Source organism: Schistocerca gregaria, chromosome X (genome assembly GCF_023897955.1).
Source record: "Schistocerca gregaria isolate iqSchGreg1 chromosome X, iqSchGreg1.2, whole genome shotgun sequence".
Classification (NCBI taxonomy): Eukaryota; Metazoa; Arthropoda; class Insecta; order Orthoptera; family Acrididae; genus Schistocerca; species Schistocerca gregaria.
The window spans coordinates 98,758,569-98,775,004 of record NC_064931.1 but is presented as its reverse complement, the minus strand read 5'-3'; the positions used below and the strand labels follow the sequence as shown (position 1 = coordinate 98,775,004).

The 16,436-nt window shown below is 39.6% G+C and overlaps 1 protein-coding gene across 2 annotated transcripts in view; it reads right to left on the bottom strand.

The window, feature by feature from the left end:
- LOC126299278 (EH domain-containing protein 1-like) overlaps window positions 1-16,436 on the bottom strand; it is a 152,779-nt gene that overhangs the window by 66,618 nt on the left and 69,725 nt on the right. For both annotated transcript variants that reach the window (XM_049991061.1, XM_049991062.1), the window contains exon 3: window positions 8,073-8,181. In XM_049991061.1, coding sequence (XP_049847018.1) covers window positions 8,073-8,181 — 109 coding nt within the window. The remainder of the gene's footprint in view (window positions 1-8,072; window positions 8,182-16,436) is intronic.

Sequence of the window (16,436 nt, the reverse complement as noted above, 5' to 3'; positions counted from 1 at the left end):
TTACATTGTGACATTATATGGATGTAGCATTTATACCCAGCAGCAGGTGCTAAATCACAGTGCACAAGTCCTGGTACATGAAAATAACATTTGCAGCATGCATACTGCTCATAGCATTAACCTTCCAGACACAAGAAGACAGGCAAAAGACCATGGGCTCTGTCCCATACTATGCCTTGATTCAGTGCATTTTCCTAATAATTATACTTATGATAAAACATATGAAAATCTTTGCAGTCACTCAGCAATATCTAAAAAAATTCACTTATACATTATTTTAATGATTTAAAAAAAAAATCTCAAACACATACATTAACCACATTTGGCATTCTAACGAAAACATTAACATTACCTATTTTATAAATCAAACCACAATTCAATACACATTGAAAATTATTGGAAAGTTAAGGAAAGAAACTCATGCTGGCAAGATCATTTGTGTCTCTCTGCAGGAGTTTGTAGTTATGGCACTATTTATATGAATAAAATAAATTGCTTACAACATTTTGTATAATTGTTTAATTATGAAAATAATCTGTTCATTATTTTGCTGGCCTTATTCTCTATCATCTCATGTATTACGAATTTACTTTTTTGATGGATTCAGTTGTTAGAATTTACTATAAACAATAATGGTAATAATGTCAGTAACTTTTTAACTGTTATAGCATCAGACATGGATTTACGTTTAATGAGCTTGTCCCACTGCCATGGTTCCAAAACTGTCATTGATTTTTCTGTAGCATACTTGTAATGAATTTTAATGTATTTTCATTAAAATCATATTAGTGATGACATTTCAAGTCACAGGTCCCTTCAATCAGATCATTCCATGACCATGACACCCCTCTCTCTGCCTGGAAAAACTCTGACAATCACTGGGCTTCATGACTTGCTAGGAGCTTTTACTTCCACACAACTCTCCTGTCAACTCTCCTGCCACAGCCATCTTGCAGTTGATCATCCCAACAAACTTTCACAGTAGCCCAGACCCAACCTATCAGATTCAGTCATCAAATCAGCTGCTTGTAATGTCACAAGAATTTACTTATAATATATTCACACAATAGTGTGAACAGATGCGATTTTAGAGCCTTTGCCTTGATGAAGTTTATTATCTTTATGGCATATGCCAAAACAACATAGAGAGTTTTGGTCTCATTCTTATAATTCAATGTGTCTTTACATATTATATAGTGTGTGTTTTGACATTTGGGTATAACTTTGCTCACTTTTGCTGCCAGCCCTGTTAAATGATTATACTTTGCGTTGAACCTGTCTTTACAAATACCAACAACATTTTTGCCATGGAATATCAACTTTAAAAAAAGTAAAGGTAAATCATATTGAAAATGTTTTCTGTTGTAGCATTTGACTCAAGTGGTTTGCAAAACATGTCATTAGCAGAGTGAGGCATAAGGGAATAAAGACAAATAACAATTACATTGTTCGTAACACTTGTATTCACAAAAAAGTGTAGCATAGTTCACACACACAAAAAGGATTTATCACAGACCATAAGCTGATGATATTTTTGTTCAGCCCCTGAACAAAGTTCTGAGAGAAGACAGCAAATAACTACTGAGGTGGACTCTCTTTCTTATCAATAAGGGTTATGACATTCAATATAGGCCTATCTCTCAGTTTGCTAACACAGATGAGCTGTCCCAAACACCATGGGACCAGACAAACTGAACTCAATGACAATATGAGGTAAACATTAGATAATTTCCCATCATGGCCCACAAAATAGCACAATCCATGGAGTGGGATATGTTGCTTCACACAGTAGGGTCACTATTTCAGTGTGGATGGCCAAAACAGTTATCAAAAGGAGACCCAGCATATAATACATACTTCTTCCTCCAGCATTGTGTCAACATGAAGGACAGTGTCCTAGTGTTGACCAATGAGGATGCAGAATGTCAAATCATCATCCTCCCACAACTCAGCCAAGACCTATAAAGCTACCCCACAAGTTTCACTGGGGTATGACTCACATGAAATCATTAGCGCAGTGACATATGTAAGGCCCAGACACACTCTTCCTCTCACGGCCCCAGAAATCACAGTTTTTGGCCTTGCCAAGTAGCTTCCTCCATAGTATTCTGTCCTTTGAGCTTATTTCCTTGCTACAAGTATCTGAAGGCCCTTGGCCACCTGGGCTCTCTATCTTATTTTTGGTCCACTTACAGTCTTTGTCCTTCAGGTTTCACCTCTGCCAATATTGATGCCTCCTCTCTCTGTATCAAGCCTACCAACCACCAACAATACCTCAGCATCAACAGCTACCGCCCATTCCACACCAAAAAGCCACTTTCATACAACCTAGCCACCCACTGCCATCACATCTGTAGTGACAAGTGACCCTTTTTGAAATATACTGAGGGTCTCACTGTGCCTTTCACAGACCGGAGTTACCATCCCAATCTTGTACAAAAACAGATCTCCCATGCCTTATCTCACCAGTCACCCACCACCTCCCAAAGTCCCAGCATCCAACCAAAGATGAGTATTCTGTTCATGTCTCAGTTCCAACCAGGACTGGAGTAACTGAATCACATTCTCTGTTTCACATTCTGCCATCACATCTGAAGTGACAAGTGACCCTTTTTGAAATATACTGAGGGTCTCATTGTGCCTTTCACAGACCGGAGTTACCATCCCAATCTTGTACAAAAACAGATCTCCCATGCCTTATCTCACCAGTCACCCACCACCTTCCAAAGTCCCAGCATCCAACCAAAGATGAGTATTCTGTTCATGTCTCAGTTCCAACCAGGACTGGAGTAACTGAATCACATTCTCTGTTTCACATTCTTTGTTTCCAAACTAAGGACTCTGAAAGAAGGCGGGATGATTAGGGTTCAATATCCCATCAGCATCAAGGTCATTAGAGATGGTGTGTGCTCTGAAAACTTAGGTGACATTGCACTTGCTGAAAAACTACTTGTGCCCAGAATGAGATTTTCACTCTGCAGCAGAGTGTGCACTGATATGAAACTTTCTGGCAGATTAAAACTGTGTGCCAGACCGAGACTCGAACTCGGGACCTTTGCCTTTCATGGGCAAGTGCTCTACCAACTGAGCTACCCAAGCACAATTCACACCCTGTCCCCACAGTTTTACTTCTGCCCAGTTTTGAAGTATGTCACATATGAGAAAGCATAAATAAATAATGAATTTATTTAAGTTTTATGTGTAGAGAACATGCTTTATGGCCTTAGACTACAAAACTTTTAATGATTAACTCTGCAATTTGACTAACTGACTTATAAATATATTTTATATCCAATAAAAGAGATAGAAGTGGTGCATCATTGACAGGCACACAAATGAAAGGTATGGAGGTTGAATAGCTTTTGGAATGCACTTCGCACTTCCTTTTCTAGCTGTAGGAAACACACACACACACACACACACACACACACACACACACACTCACAAGCACATGCCTGTCTTCCCAAATTGTGCTCAGTTGACTGTCAGCTCTTCACTGGGCCACAGCGAGTGTACTGTGGTTAGATGGGGTTGTGGTGTGAGGTGAGGGCTGGAGAAAGGTAGGAGGCAGTGAGGGGACTGGGAAAAGGGGGGGGGGGGGTTGGAGCATCTAGCAGCTCATGGTAGAGTAAGGAGCCAACTGTGGGCTAGTTAGGGGTGCAGGTAGTGGGGCAGGTGGTGGGTGGTTGAGCATGTGATTTCATAGGCTATTACATGAGATAACAGCACACAACTAGCTGATGTGGGGACACAAACTGATGGGGAGGGGGGGGGGGGAAGGGTATTGGGGCAGGGAATGAGGGAATGGTGTACACCTACTCTCTCTATCTCTCTCTCTCTCTCTCTATCTATCTATCTCTCTCCCACACACGCACACACATACCCCTCCCCCCTGCCCCCCCCCCCAACACACACACATAATTAGGGGGAGGGAAGGGGTAGTGGGGTAGTGAGTTATGTTAGGTTTATGCCAGGAAGGTTAAGGGAGTGAAGAATGTGCTGTAAGGATAGCTCCCATCGGCACAGCTCAGAAGAGCTGGTTGTGGTGGGGAGGATCCAGATGGCAAGGGTTGTGAAGCAGCCATTCAAATTACCTCACATGTCATGCTCTGCTACATGTTGTATCACTGGGTGATCCACATTATTTTTGGCAACAGTATGGTGTGGCCACTTATTCTAATTGACAGCTAGTTGATTATCATACCAATGTAAAATGCTTTCAGTGGTTGCAACAGAGTTGGTATATAGTATGGCTCCTTTCACTGGTGGCCCATCCTCTCATGGGATAGGATAAGTCTGTGATGGGAATGGAATAGGTGGTGTTGGGTAGGAGGATTGGGCAGGTCTTGCATCTGGGTCTTCCACAGTGGTATGATCCGTGTGGCAGGGGATTGGGGGTGGAAGTGGCATAGGAATAAATTAGGATGTTATGAAGTTTGGGTTGGTGGCAGAACACCACTTTTGGAGGGGTTGGGAGTGTCTTGGGTAGGATGCCCCTTATTTCAGGGGATGATGATAGATAATCAAAGCTTTGAAAAAGGACGTGATTGTTGTTCCAGTCCGGTATGGTATTTGGTGACAAGGGGGACGTTTCTTTATGGTTGATGCTTGAAATGGATGTGAGGATCAGGTGTGTGTGAGGATATGTCATAGGAACTCTGTGAATTAGGCCTGTAGGGTACTGTCTGTCTGTGAAAGCCTTTGTGAGGCCTTCAGCATACTCGGAGAGGAAGTTCTCATCACTGCAGATGTGTTAGCATGGGTGGCTAGGCTGTATGGGAGTGATTTCTTGGTGTGGAAGGGATGGCAGCTGTCAGAGTGCAGATACTGTTGGTGATTGATGGGTTGGCTGTGGACCGAAGTGTGTCTGGAGCAATCTGAGAGGAGGCAGCCTAGAAAGGTGGCACAATGGGTGGAGGAGAACCAGATGAAGTCAATGGGCCAACTGTGAAAGGAGCCATGTTATATGGGTTTCACACTGGTATGACATCCAACCAGCAGTCAACTCGAATGAATGGCCACCACCAAACTCTTGCCAAAAACAAGGTGCAGCAGGCAGCGTCACAACATACAGCAGAGCACAACAACATGGAAGACTTCAATGACTGCTACACAACCCATGCCATCTAGATTCTCCCCACAACCACCAGCTTTTCTGAGCTGTGCAGGTGGGAGCTATCCTTACAGAACATCCTTCACTCCCTTAACCTTCCTGGCCTAAATCTAATCATCCTTCACTCCCTTAACCGTCCTGGCCTAAATCTAATGTAACTTGCTACCCCCCCCCCCCCCAACAGTGTGTGTCTGTGTATCCCCTGCTGCAGTACCCCTGCCCAGTATATGTCCCCACATCAGCTAGTTGTGTGCTGTTATCTCTTGCCCTAGTCTATGAAATCACACGCCCAGCTGTCTGCAATATGCCCCCCCCCCCCCCCCCCCCGACCTAGCCAGCCCATAGATGGCACCCCATTCTCCCACAAGCTGCTAGAATTTTCCCTCCATGCCCCCTGCCTCCCACCTCACCCCCCCCCCCCCAAACCACTACCACTACTCACCACCCCACACTTCCACCACATCCGAGTACACTCTCACTGTGGCCCAGTAAAGACCTAGCAGTCAACTGAGAACAGTGTAGGGAGACAGGTGTGTGCATGTGTGTGTGTGTGTGTGTGTGTGTGTGTGTGTGTGTGTGTGGGTGGGTGGGTGGGTGGGTGGGTGGGTGGGTGGGTGGGTGGGTGGTTGGGGGGGGGGGGGGGCAAGGAAGTGCATTCTGAACACTAGCCAAGCTCTGCACTTTTTTGTGTGCTTAGTGACGGCACTGCAATGTTGCCTTTCAGTTGCCTTCATACCTAAATAATTCATAACTTTCAACCAGAACTTTCCATACATTTTTCTATCTAGGGCCTTGTGTACAACAGGGGTACCATAATAAATCTAGATGAAACAATTATTTTGTTGTATCAGTGTAAGAGCTGTTTGGATTTTATTGCAGTGTCATTCTTTTTGGATTACATGTAATACAATAACAGTACTAATAATAACAATACACAATATGCCAACAAATTACATGTAATGATTATACCTATGTCCTGTTTTAGATAGATTTTAGAAAAGGTACTGCCTAATATGACAATTGATTATTGTAAACACAATATTAGTCATAAAGTTTTAATTATAACCTAAACAAAAAAAGTTATGTAATTAATTCCCTGTTTGCTTGCTGGTCTACTTCTGTAGTCATGGTATGCATTGAAATCCCCTTGTCAAAGTACTGTAGCATGCTGAGAAGCCAAGACAAAATTACACAGCCCATTGATAAAATAGAGCAAAGTAGCAATTCATTTTCCCCATTTGGATGGGAACAACTTTACAAAAATCCATAATAAGGTAATGGAAGTGTGCACGAACAATATACTGTGAAATGGCATAGTGGTTAGGAGGCATAGATGCTTAACTGTGGTGAAACCAGATGCAAAACAAAGTGGCAAACTGTTGCTCAGTGAAGGGCTGGGAACTGTGAGAGGAGTGGATGACCTGGTCCTCTAAGATAAGCACATAACAATGGAGGCAATAGTGAAAAGCACTAATGGATCAGCTTCCAACATCTTGCATCAAATTTTGAACATAACAAAGCACTGGGTTCCATAACTGCTCACACCTATTTAAAAAGCCTGCCAAAATTAAGCAGCATTGGAAATGATGTAGCTGTGTTAGGCCATTCCAGATGATTTCTTTAGCCACAGAATCATGATGGATGAATTCTACATGCATCACTGTGACACAGGAGCAAGTCAAGCAGTGGAAACACATGGATGCAGTATCACTAATAAAATTAAGATAACATTCATTGGACAAGGCAATACTGAGTACTTTTTGGGACAGCCACACAGTGAGGCTAACAGATTATGCTCATAAGGGACAAACAGTCACAGCAGTGTCCTTATGTACTCTTCTGATGAGTTTTACCACATTCATAATATTGTACTTTTTATTATTATGTTAAGTTGCAGTGGAGCATTATCCTTCTGCGGTGGAATACATTTGTAAACACATACTATGCTCACACATAACCAGCAAATTTTTGTTAATCCACTACCTCACATACTTTGTCTTCCTCTGAAAAGCTAGTGTCTCAGGATAGGGGTTTAAGCTCTCTCTCACACTAACACATTCCTTTCTCTGGACCTTTTTGTTGTTGTTGTTGTGCTCTTCAGCTGATAATTGGTTTGATGCAATTCTCCATGCTACTGTATCCTGTTCAAGCCTCTTCATATCTGAATAAGTACTGCAACTTACATCCTTCTGAATCTGCTTACCATAATCATCTCTTGGTCTCCCTCTACAATTTCTACCCCCTACATTCCTTCGAATACTAAGCTGGTGATCTCTTTATGTCTCTGAATATGTCCTATCAAGCGACCTCTTCTTCTAGTCAGGTTGTGCCAAAAATTTATTTTCTCCCCTGTTCTAATCAGTACCTTCTCATTAGTTAAATGATCTATCCATTTAATCACCAGCATGATGATGTTTGGTCTGAGTGGCACTCAACTGTGTGGTCATCAGCGTAATCATCAGCATTCTTCTGTAGCACCACATTTCAAATGTCTCTATTCTCTTCTTATACAAACTCTTTCTCATCCATACATATCAGCTTCTGTTCTCTTCTTATTTAAACTGTTTATCATCCATGTTCCACTTCCACACATGGCTACATTCCATACAAAAACTTTCAGAAAAAGCTTCCTAACACTTAAATCTATATTTGCTATTAACAAATTTCTCTTCTTTAGAAAAGCTTTTCTTCCCATTGTCAGTCTACATTTTACATCCTCTTTACTTTAGTAATCATCCATTATATTACTGCCTGAATAGCAAAACTTGTCTACTACACTTTATTGAGAGGAATCTGCCCACTGACCAGTTATGCAGTGACACATTCTCATTGTGAGAATTGTCAATGTTCTGGCTCTCTCTCATTCTTCTACCTCCAAATTTTTGTTTTATGATCTAAAATCAGTACATTGCCTTATGGTAGACAATATCAGTATAAGTTATAATGTTGTATACTGCACCTTAGCAAGACGTGCTCTTCTGCTTAGTTCATTCAGTTTCCACAAAGCAGCATTTCGTGGCAGAGATTGCATTTCATGGAACAAATCTTGTTCTTCATCTTCAAACAATCTGCAATGAAAATTTTTCATATTGTAAACATCCCATTCCATTCATTTAAAGCAAAGTCAATAATTTATAAGGTAAATGTGGATAAAAGAGCATTAACAGCAAGAAGTTTTAGCTTCTAGCATATAATAATGAGAGGATTACAACACCCTATCCACATTCCTCCAGAACCTCAACACCTTCTCCTCCACTGGCTTGACCTGGTCCTACTGAAACCAACAAGACATCTTCCTCAATGTTAACCTACACCTCAAAGATGGCTACATCAGTACCTCCATCAATCTCAAACCTACTGACCACCAGCAATACTTCCACTTCGACAGCTGCCACCCATTCCATACCAAGAAGTCCCTTCCATACAGCCTAGCCACCAACTGCTGCACATCTGTAGTGACAACCGGTCCTTGTTGAAATATGAGGTGCTATCCAAAATTATTGGGACTGGTGCTGCCATGTGTTGAAAACCTTACCTTTGGACTAATGGTCACCATCACCCTTGAAGTAGTTCCCACTGGCAAGTACAAACTGGTACCAGCACTTCTGCCACTGGTCGAACGTTTTCTGGAAGTCCTGTTCTTTGAGGGTGTTTATCACTGCCAGCAATGCTTCTTGAGTCCTCTCTAGAGTGTTGAACTGATGGCCTTTCAACTTGAGTTTCAGTTTTGGGAATAGCACGAAGTTGTAAGGTGCCAAATCTGGTGAGTATGGTGGGTGGGGTACAACTGCCATGTTGTTTTTTGCCAAAAAGGTCCTGGTGAGCAAGGATTTGTGACAGGGCACGTTGTCATGATGCAGCAGCCAGTTCCCTTGACACCAAAGTTCAGACCATCATCACCACACATTTTCATGGGGCCATCACAAAACATCACAGTAGTACATGGAATTCACTGTTTGGTTGGGTGGGATGATTTCTTTGTGCATAATTCCCTTGGTATCAAAGAAACTGATGATCATGCTCTTCACTTTGCTCTTCACCTGTCTCGCTTTTTTGGGTCTTGGAGAGCTGAGGCTTTTCCACTGGGACGATTGTTGCTTTGTCTCTGGGTCATAATCGTGACTCCAGCTCTTGTCGCCAGTGATAACCCATGACAAGAAGGTTGGATCATCAGATGAAGTCTGATGAAGGTCCATGCACACTTCAACATGCTGTGCCCCCTGATCGGCAGTCAAGATCCTTGGCACAAATTTTGCAGCGACATGATGCATGACCAATTCATCAGTCAACATTCGTTGGCATGTCCCATAACCAATACCCACTTCATCTGTAAGGTCTTGAATGGTTCAACGTTGATCCGCACAAACCAATTGTTGAAGTTTGGCAACAATGTCTGGCATTGTGCAGCTAACGGTCCTTCCAGTGTGAGATTTATCTTTGACGTCTGTACGACTGGCCGTGAACTGAGAATGCCACTCAAACACACACGTACAGCTCATGATCTGTCCCCCAAACACTTGTTGGATCATTGCTAGGGTCTCCATAGCACTTTTCCTGAGATTCGCACAGAATTTGATACACATATGCTGTTCTGTTTGTGGATCCATTGTAAAATCTCCACACACCAAACACAGAGTATTACGGAAATCACTGTGGACACACAACACGTCTTCCCAGCTGAATGCCACTCTGCACACTGACTCACTAGATATGCAGCTCTCGCCACCTAGCAGTGCAAATATCTATTACTCCTACTTTAAAGATGGCAGCATCAGTCCCGAAAATCTTGGATTCCACCTCATACTCATTCTTAAATCCTGTCTGGTCAGTTTCAATAACCAATCCTTTAGGATTAGGGAAATCCCCCTTCACCCTGCAACTGAAAACTGTCTGAGCCGACCATAAAAGTGAACGGGGCTAGCACACCTGGGTGGCCAGGAAATTAGAGGTCACTTTAGGGCCTATGGGTACAATCAGTTACAGTGCCTACCTTTACAAATGACTTAAAAGTCTCATTTATGTATGTTAAAGTGATAGTGAATTGGAGAAAACGTTTTACTTTAGAAACTTAGATGGAATATTCTGTTGTTAAATATTTATACAATCAGTAACAAATATTTATAATTGTGGATAAAAGTTATGATTACAGAGCGAGGTGACACAGTGGTTAGCACACTGGATTTGCATTCGAGAGGACAATGTTTCAATCCTGTGTCCGGCCATATTGATTTAGGTTTTCCATGATTTCCCTAAACTGCTCCAGGCAAATGCTGGGATAATTCCTTTGAAATGGCACAGCCGACTTCCTTCGCCATCGTTCCCTAATCATCGCTGTTTGGTCTCTTCCCCCAAACAACCCACTGCAACCTAACTTATGATTCAAATATGTTATTGAAAGCGTGCATTGCACAGTAGAGAGAAACATCACAGATATGTCATTGTCAGACAATAATATTAAAAAGTTACTTGTAGAGGAAAGTGGTTCGCATCTCTAATTCAGAACTTCGGAAATGTTTCAGGAACTTCAATATTACTGTTAAAGATATGGGTTGTATGATAGAATGGCATGCAAAAAAGTGGAAGGATGTAAAAGAGTATATAATAGTCAGTAAGTCTCTCTTAAAATCTTAGGGAAATCATATGATTATGTCTAAAAAGAGAGCGAAGTTTTATAGCAATGGTAATTCATGACTCTATACCATAAATGACAATAACTACTATTACTGTGAAAGATGAACCTGAGGTCAAAAAGGAGCAAATGTGAATGCATAAAATCAGAGAAATTGTAGAGGAGTATCATAAATGGGGAATAAGAAACATGGAGTGGAATTTAAATTACATGATTATTGATATTATTGATAATATACACCAACTGAGCTCAGCAAGGAATTAGAGTAAATGAAAATAAATGTAACGATGGAGGAGCATAAAACATGTACCTCAAAAACCATTATCCAAATAGTGAAATTAGTAAAATATTCCACATACATTATGAATTTTCCATATTGTTCTCCTAAATTTGTAGTACTACTTAATAGCAAACCATGATTTATGGTAACTTTCTTGGTTAACTGATGTTTTATTTTCAGTAATTTTTATTCTAATTTTAACTAGAAAGTATGAGATTTATGTTACAGATATACTATATATTTGTGCATTTGTGAAATTTTATACATTTTCAAATTTCTCAATAACATAATAATATTTTTGCATGTATCTGTGTGACAATATTGTGCTATGAAAATTAGTTATTGATAATGACCTAGTTTCAAAATAGAATATGTACCTACACAAAACTTAATTTGGTTTTTATTGTTTTTTGAAATCATTCACAACAAATGCCATATGTTTCAAATATTTTTCCAAATGTATTTTACATAATATTCCATGCAAATTTAATTATCATTAGATACAAAACTGTCATTATGTTCTAAAAGCACACTTAATTTTGTCGCACAGACATTTATATTTTGTAACAAGGTACATATTTGCTGTCTTATAAAAGTGGTGTAACCCATTATTTCAAAAGTTATATTTCATAATTATTTAAAAGAGTCTATGTCACAGGTATTATTTTTATCCTTGCATTTTTGTAAACATCAAACTAGGCATTTTTGTTTAAACTGTTCATTTACTTAATAACAGCAAGTTAATGTAATGATTGATTTCAATAATGACTGTTTCTGGACCATACTACAAGCTCATGTTCTAAGGGAGCATCTTCAAAAAAGGAAAACCTATTCAAACATAACTATGATATACACAAATGTGAAGCTTAAGTTGATGTTAATGTAACAATCGATTTCAATAATGACTGTTTCTCGACACAAGACTACAAGCTCATGTTCTAAGGGAGTATCTTCAAAAAAGGAAAACCTATTCAAACATAACTATGATATACACACATGTGAAGCTTGGCAGAAACTGAATCTATACATGAACAGAGTGTGGGGACTCAACCAGCAAGACCCTACGACATGACATCTCTGACCATTGAGTGGTTCTTTGTAGATACTCTCTGCCAGTTTAATATTGACTCAGCCTATGTTTCAGTAGGATGATCAGCCCACAACAGTGTACATACATTACATAAATAAAGTAACGAACTCTATTGTATGGATGTATGTTGAATATCTTATCACACCCCCCCTGTTCTTACATTGGTAACTCCAACTAACACATGGAGCCGTATTTTCTCATGTTACCACCAGCCCTGTTACCCCGCATTGACAATGCAGTCATTATTGCACTTTGTCTCTATCCATTTTGTATGAATTGACAGTGATTTTCCTGCATCCTTGCTTAATGTGCCATGCCATGATATAGAACATTCATTTGCAATGCATCAGAATGTCTTCAGATTTGAAATAATGCCACATCTGTGTAGTGTAACGACCACCCAGCGCATCTACGATGCTCTGCCTCCATCGGTGTACAAGAAATTACTCGTTTAGGCATGGAATGTATAATTGACATGTTTGGTGCTGCATAATGGTGCATTCAACAATCTCCATGCAACTTAAATTCAGGTATGAAGCGTCATTACAGTGCCTGCAATGCTATCCAACTAGTTTATTTATTTATTTTTTTATTTATTTTAGTCCTTCAAATCCTATATGTATAGAATATATACAAGGATATTGGACATGGTTAGGTATTTACAAGATAAAAATACAGTTTGTATTGCAATGCTAAGGACTAGATAGTCAGGTAATTTAGCACAGATTCTTAAATACAACAAACATCACAGGATATTGGACATGGTTAGGTATTTACAAGATAAAAATACAGTTTGTATTGCAATGCTAAGGACTAGATAGTCAGGTTAGTAATTTAGCACAGATTCTTAAATACAACAAACATCACAGGATATTGGACATGGTTAGGTATTTACAAGATAAAAATACAGTTTGTATTGCAATGCTAAGGACTAGATAGTCAGGTTATTTAGCACAGATTCTTAAATACAACAAACATCACAGGCAACATACAAAGTAGAATATTAGTAATGCATCTTTATTTTTGTTGTTTGGCTTTTATATATTCTGTCAGACTGTAAAAGCAATGATCAATCAAATATGCCTTTACTTCAGCCTTAAAACTACAGAGTTTACCTATTGATTTAATATGTTTAGGTAGATTATTGAAAATCTTTATCCCAGTATGTAGTGTGCCTTTTTGGCACAATGATGTTCTCACCTGTTTCACATGAAGGTCCTAATACTGATCCTTGAGGGACACCATATTTCACATTTTCATATCCTGAATAGAAGTAGCTGATTTTCTTATGGTCAGTATATTGCACTTCAACCACCTGTTTGCGACCACATAGGTATGTCTTGAGCCACTCATTGGATATACCTCTAATTCCTAACTGGTCAAGCTTCTGCAGTAGGGCATTATGGTCAATGACATCAAAAGCTCTAGATAAATCAAGACATATGCCTGTCACAAACTCACTTGCATCCAGTTTAGCATAGATTTCATTAAGAAATTCAAATATTGCACTTTCAGTTGAATAGCCTTTCCTGAAGCCATGTTGTGAAGGAGATAGAATTTTATTTTTATTTAGGAAATCAGACAATCTCTTATAAAAAACTTTTTCTAAAATTTTTGAAAATACCGGCAGTAGGGCTATTGGTCTATAATTTGAAACACATTCTGGATTTCCTTTTTTGAACAGTGGTTTCAGCTTTGCTGTTTTCAAGCATGAGGGGAAGGTTCCTGATGCCAGTGAGCTGTTGCACAAATGTGTCAAGGGTTCAGCTAAGGCAAGACAGCATTTTTTAATAATTGCATCTGGTATTCCATCAATTCCACATGAGTACCCTGTTTTCAAGGTTTTTATAACTGATAAAATTTCTTCAGAATTTGTGGGTGAAAGGAACAAAGATGTAGACACATTTCTCACACTATTGCATGGTGGAGGTGATATTTTGTTGTGTTCTTCCAGTCCACTCACCAACTGTTCACTTACATTTGCAAAATATTTGTTGAAGGTCCCTGCAAGTTCTGTTGGGCAAGAAATCATTTGTCCTTCATAACATAAGTTCATATTTTTATATTGTTTAGTTTCACTTGTTGTTTGATTTTTTTATAACTTCCCATATAGCTTTAGATTTGTTTTTTGAATTTTCAATGTATTTGTCATTTGCCATTGTTTTAGCTTTTCTTACAACATTTTTGAGGATCCTCTTGTAATTATTCAGGTACAAATGAAATTCAGGAGGCATGTTCTGTGTCTTTGCTATAGTGTGTAATCTTCTTTTCTCTGCACAAGATATTCTAATACCTGTTGTAATCCATTTGTTCTTTTTGAAGTTAGGTTGACATTTTTGCCTTTTTAATGGAAATGCAGCTTCAAAGTATGACATGAAGATTTCCATGAATTTTTCAAACTTTTTGTTAGTATTTTCACAAGTATATGCTTCATACCAAGTTTCTTCACTTAGTCTCAGTACAAAAATGTTTATTTGTTTGTTAGTGAATTTCCTTGCTTCTTTTACAAGATCTTCTTTCTCAGTTGTTTCACTTGGGGTGTGCAAAGCAATAAACTGTGCATAGTGATCACTGAAGCCAGTATTAAGATTTCCGGCCCAGAAATTGTTATTTACATTTGTGTTTATTAATATCTGATCAATTGTTGTACTAGTTGTTGGTGTAACTCTTGTAGGAGAGTCAATGGTGGTTTTTATGTTATATGTTTCCAGTAGGGTCATCAAGCTTTGCTGGTCTTTTGAGATTTCTTGAAAATCTATATTAAAATCTCCACATATGATCACTGTTTTGTTGAAGTTTTTTATAGTGTTTAAAGCTGCTTCTAGTTGGTGACAGAAATCATTTAAGTTCCCATCAGGGCTCCTATATACACAGATGATTATTAATTTTAATGCAGAGAGTTCAACTGCAGATACTTCAAAAATTTTCTCTTCAGGTAACAGTTCAATGGGTTTTATGTTAAAATAATCAATGCCACTTTTAACAAATATACATGACCCTCCATGACTGGATGTAATTCTACAAAATGATGAAGAAAGATTGAAGTCTGCAAGTTTTGTGACTGACATTGCATCTTTAGGCAGCCAGTGTTCGGTTATACACACTACAGAAATGTTTTTTAGCTCATGAGTACATAAAATTTCAACTTCACTTAATTTGTTTAGCAATGATTGGACATTTTGATGAATCAGCATGAAATTAAAGGGTTTGTTAGGCTTTGGCATATTTAATTGATCACTTACCTTTACCTTGTCAATAAAAAATCATTCAGGTGTGCTGGAAGTACTGCTTTTCTTTTCCCAACTGCATATATTCTTCTATTATCATCTGCAGCAGAATTTTCTTCTGTGTCTGGCTCCCCTGGTAGTTGTTCAGCTGTTCATCTTACTGTTAAGACAGTGTGCTCTTATTAATGCTACTGTTTCGACTATGCTGCATTTGTACAGTAGACATTTTCACACTTGTGCCTTTCAACCAGTTGAACAGTGCTCAGACATATTTCTCAACCCTCCTGACTTGGGCAGTTGGCATTGTACAACCAGCCCCATTGACAATGGCCGCCATCTTGCCTCGCTCCAACTATGGCTCTCTTCATGATGGAAAGGACCTGAACGCGCATGAATTCAGCCAATCATTATCGAGCCTGACACTCTTGCTCCCATGCCATTCCTGCTGTTTGATACACCACAACTTTTCCCAGCTGTCTTTGAAGAAGCTGGCAACCCCACCTTCCCATGGCAGTTAGTCATGATGTCATGCCTCCATGAAAACCACACTGAGACAATGTGATCCAGACTGTTCAACACCCCACGAGACGATGACACTTCCCCACAGTGGCTGCCACTTGATATAACAACTTGTCATGTGGCAGACACCAATCTCCCACCATCCACCACACATCTCTGCTGGTTCCATCAGAGTTTTGGCTCTTCCATTAATGGGCATGCACTTGGAAATCACGTTGTGCGACCCACATCACACTCGCTAAATTGTAGATGCTACCTGAGACAGTCACGTACTGGATATGACAACACCCTCAGCGATGTCATGCTGCTGCTTTTGTACTGCCTGGGGAAAAATGTTACTCCACTGAACAAGACATTCAAGCCGTACATCACAGTCCAAGCTACATTCCAGAAGTCATCTCCACAACATCTCTTTGCTTGTGAATGACTGCAACAGCAGTGTGATCAGGTCACGACATACATTTTGCTGATCTCAAATAACCTTCTCTCACAACTGATGACAACTATCTGTCACCCCTGTCACACTTAAGGCCAATTCACACTGGCTGTCACATCTCGGCACTTTCGTGTCAAGGTGT